General features: G+C 39.5%; 2 protein-coding genes across 2 annotated transcripts in view; one reads left to right on the top strand and one right to left on the bottom strand.

Moving 5' to 3' along the window:
- LOC102680007 (cysteine protease ATG4D) overlaps positions 1–3,404 on the top strand; it is a 44,051-nt gene that overhangs the window by 4,914 nt on the left and 35,733 nt on the right. The gene's annotated exons all lie outside the window — the stretch shown is intronic.
- The window catches only part of LOC102679872 (metabotropic glutamate receptor), a 16,353-nt gene continuing 13,265 nt past the window's right edge, over positions 317–3,404 (bottom strand). The window contains exon 6 of the mRNA XM_006618450.2: positions 317–1,468. Coding sequence (XP_006618513.1) covers positions 1,323–1,468 — 146 coding nt within the window. The 3' untranslated portion in view covers positions 317–1,322. The remainder of the gene's footprint in view (positions 1,469–3,404) is intronic.

Here is a 3,404-nt window from a genome sequence, read left to right as displayed (position 1 = left end):
CGAGTTTAATCATCGACACGCGGGTGAACACGCTGGTTTAATCGTGCCAATTAGTTGGCTCGTTAAACCAATAAACGATACAAACATCGTAAAGTACATTTGCCGGTCACAGATTAGCTCGTACAACGAGTCGTATTTTTCTCATGGATTTACATTATCATTATCCTTATGTCCGTTAACAATTTACAATTCGTTCGAATATATATTCTGTCGTCCATAAATACATGGATACCCGTTTAATTATAATTTGCATCAAAAAATACAATAACATAATATCGAATATGGCACGAAGAGAAGAGTATTCAAAATTTTTTCCATAATTATTTTTAATTATTAGTCTTGATATTCTGACGAGTTAACAATTCGAAGCATTTAATTAATTAAATTACTCAACGGAATACCAGATATCATCAGATATTATTAGACGCATTTAATAAAATATAAAATTTTAAACGAGCATCGTTTCATAATAATAATAATAATAATAATAATAATAATAGTAATAATAATAATAATAATTTACATTGTATATCAGTCATTCGTTAAAACCGGCAAATATCTACACACACACTTATGCACAGAGGTATATATGTATAAGTCAAACTCGTGCCACCAGGTTACATTCGTGTTACGACGGTACCTAATACATAGGCGTATATATAAATATCCTTGTTGCGTTCATATATTATTCACGAGGATAACCGTTTGTAACAGTAACAATAACAACAGCGATCTCAATTACGATCGAGTGATCTCGATATATAATGAACGAGCGAAGACGACAGTTTACGACGACACAGATACGATCCAGTGTCGTGTAATTGGATAATAGGCAACGCGGATTTTTTTATTTAAATAGTTCGCTTAATTTAAGAAGTCCACTTTTAATCGCACACCACCTGCGTGATACGTAATAAAACGGGAGAGAAATCTATAAGTGTATATACACATTGCGTATGTTTATCTTTTTTTATCTCTCTTCTTCTTCTTCTTTTATTCGTCGAATCGAAAGACACGATTCTACCGGTGGAAGGAAGTTGAGCTTACCCCACATCGAGGAACCAGCGTATCGTAGGAACAAGCAGCGCGGACAAAGAAGGAAAAATCGGAAGTGGCCTCGTTATAAGCCTCGTCTCCGCAGATTTTTACCGTCGCTCCTTTTTGCCGCGCAACACGTTTCTCTAAGCTCGCCATTGCTATCCCCCTTTTTATTAACACGGATTCGCACTATTCACTGTGCTCCTTCGTTCGGAAGTCCAGAGGGGAGGAGAGGTGTTGGCTGGCCGCCAGGAGGCCCCCCTCTCCCTCGAATTATAGCTTCCCTACAGCTGTGCCACTTGCTCGTTATTAGTTTTGCTCGATGCGTTCGATGTCAGGGAGATCTCTGTCACTCCTACCGACGTCTGCACCGCGGCCGTGAGCGCGCTTTGAAGCGGCATGCTCTCGCTGGTCAGCTCGCATCCCGTGTCTGAAATTTATTAAATTTTACGCTCATACAGATAGATTTACCGTATAATAGGATAAATGGGATAAAATACGTGAAAAATCTTTCGAATCCCCGAGGCGTTCTTCAAATTTATTTTCACATGTATTTTTTATTTATTCGCAACGCTGTTACGAAGAGGAAAACTCTTCAAATGTGGATTGGTTAAGTCTTCAATTTCAATCCTATTGAAATCCTGTAAAACTTTGAACGTGTCAATTAGTTCCGCCACTCGACGCCTTAATTCACGACACGTATGCACAACGATTATGCACACTTGGCTGATGCCAAGCGCCTTCTGAAACGTGACGAAAGGAAGGTTTTAACGGTGGTAGAGAGCGTCATTTACGATCGGAAAGTAGGATCTCTTCCCATTCTTGATTGTTTAAAGACTGGAAACATGGCGTTAACTGTTTCACTCGTCTCGAACGAATCGTTTTTTCTCTCTCTTCTCGCGAATCCTGCGCCATCACGAAGGACAAAGAAGGATCGTCGCGTGTGAGAGAAATGGCGAGAAACGATGTAATTGAGGAAAAGTTGGCGGCGTATTTTGCGTATAGGCGCAATCCTCGCGGGAAAGCGGCTTTAAAACTTCCACGGAAACAACACCGGGAAATGAAAATTTCCACTATTAGTTCGAAACTTAACTCCGCGGAGAGTTGGAAAGAGCAAACTGCTGGCCGGCCATATTGTTCCTCTCTAATGATCATCGAAGTTAAACCGGTTTAATTGGAATTGATATTTGGTCAGGGGAGGAACCTTCCTTCATTCGAAACGAAACGAAAGAAGAAGAATCTCTTACCTGATAAATTAAAATTATTTAAAAGGCACTCCAGAGAAGTGAAATCTCTCCATATTTAAACCGGCGTTGATTTCATCCTATTATCGAAAGTTCTTTTCAACGAAACGGATTCGATCGAAGAACAACATTATTCGTATTATTAATTCGATCGAAACGGAAACGCATGAGAGAGAAAAATAGATAGACAAAATGGACGATTTTTGGATAATTGACGAGGATGGAAAAATTCTAAAATTACCGATCGCGTATCGGACGCGCGATAAGAGGCATGACGATTGTTCGAGGTTAAGGATAAAGAAAAAAGGAAAAAGATAGGTTTGACAAAGAGGAGAGAATGGGCGAAAAAGGAAAAAAGAAAGTGACAGGAAACATTGTTATTCGATGTCGATGTTTTGATACCAGTCGAAGCTTCCCTCAAGAGAGAAAAATGTCGATCGTAATTAGTGTTAAGAGGTTCAATCGAGGAGATATTTCCCTATCTTGTACGCGATATTAACCGCGTGTTTCGACTCCTCCTATCCAATAACGAGCGGATAATTAGTACGCAGTTAATAATACATTCCGGCTGATCGATCCTGGCGAAGAGAAGCCTTGATTTTAGACGAGTCATATCTCTCTCTCTCTCTCTCTCTCTCTCTCTCTCTCTCTCTCTCATTTAGAGAATCGATCGTTTCGAAATTTTCGAAAACACTCGCCCCCCTCCTCTGAAAATTTAATATCTCGTAATATCAGGAGGAAAACGGAGGAAACGGGGGGGGGGAGGGGGGGAAGAGAGTTGGCAACCAGCGACGACTAACGATTCCCGCGAAATTCCACACGTAAATTGCACTCTCGCTGTGGAGTAATGGCGCGAGTAACTGCGGCGAAATGACTTCCCTCTAACGTACGAGGAACAGCGAGGGATTGAGGAATATTATTTAAAACAAAGCGAATCCTTGAAAAAAAATGAAGTAAAATAGCGTTTCGAAATAAATGTTACTAAATTCGAGCTACAGCAAGAGAGAAATTCTAAGTAACAGAAATGTGCAGAATATTTTTATTATTATTATTTCTTGATTATTTCTTTTTCCTCTGAAATCAAGAGACAATTTTTCGAAGACGATTCAAAAAATCACCAAA

The sequence above is a fragment of the Apis dorsata genome, unplaced genomic scaffold (genome assembly GCF_000469605.1).
Source record: "Apis dorsata unplaced genomic scaffold, Apis dorsata 1.3 scaffold_355, whole genome shotgun sequence".
NCBI lineage: Eukaryota > Metazoa > Arthropoda > Insecta > Hymenoptera > Apidae > Apis > Apis dorsata.
The sequence above is the reverse complement of the archived record's forward strand: the minus strand, read 5'-3'. Positions and strand labels throughout refer to the sequence as shown.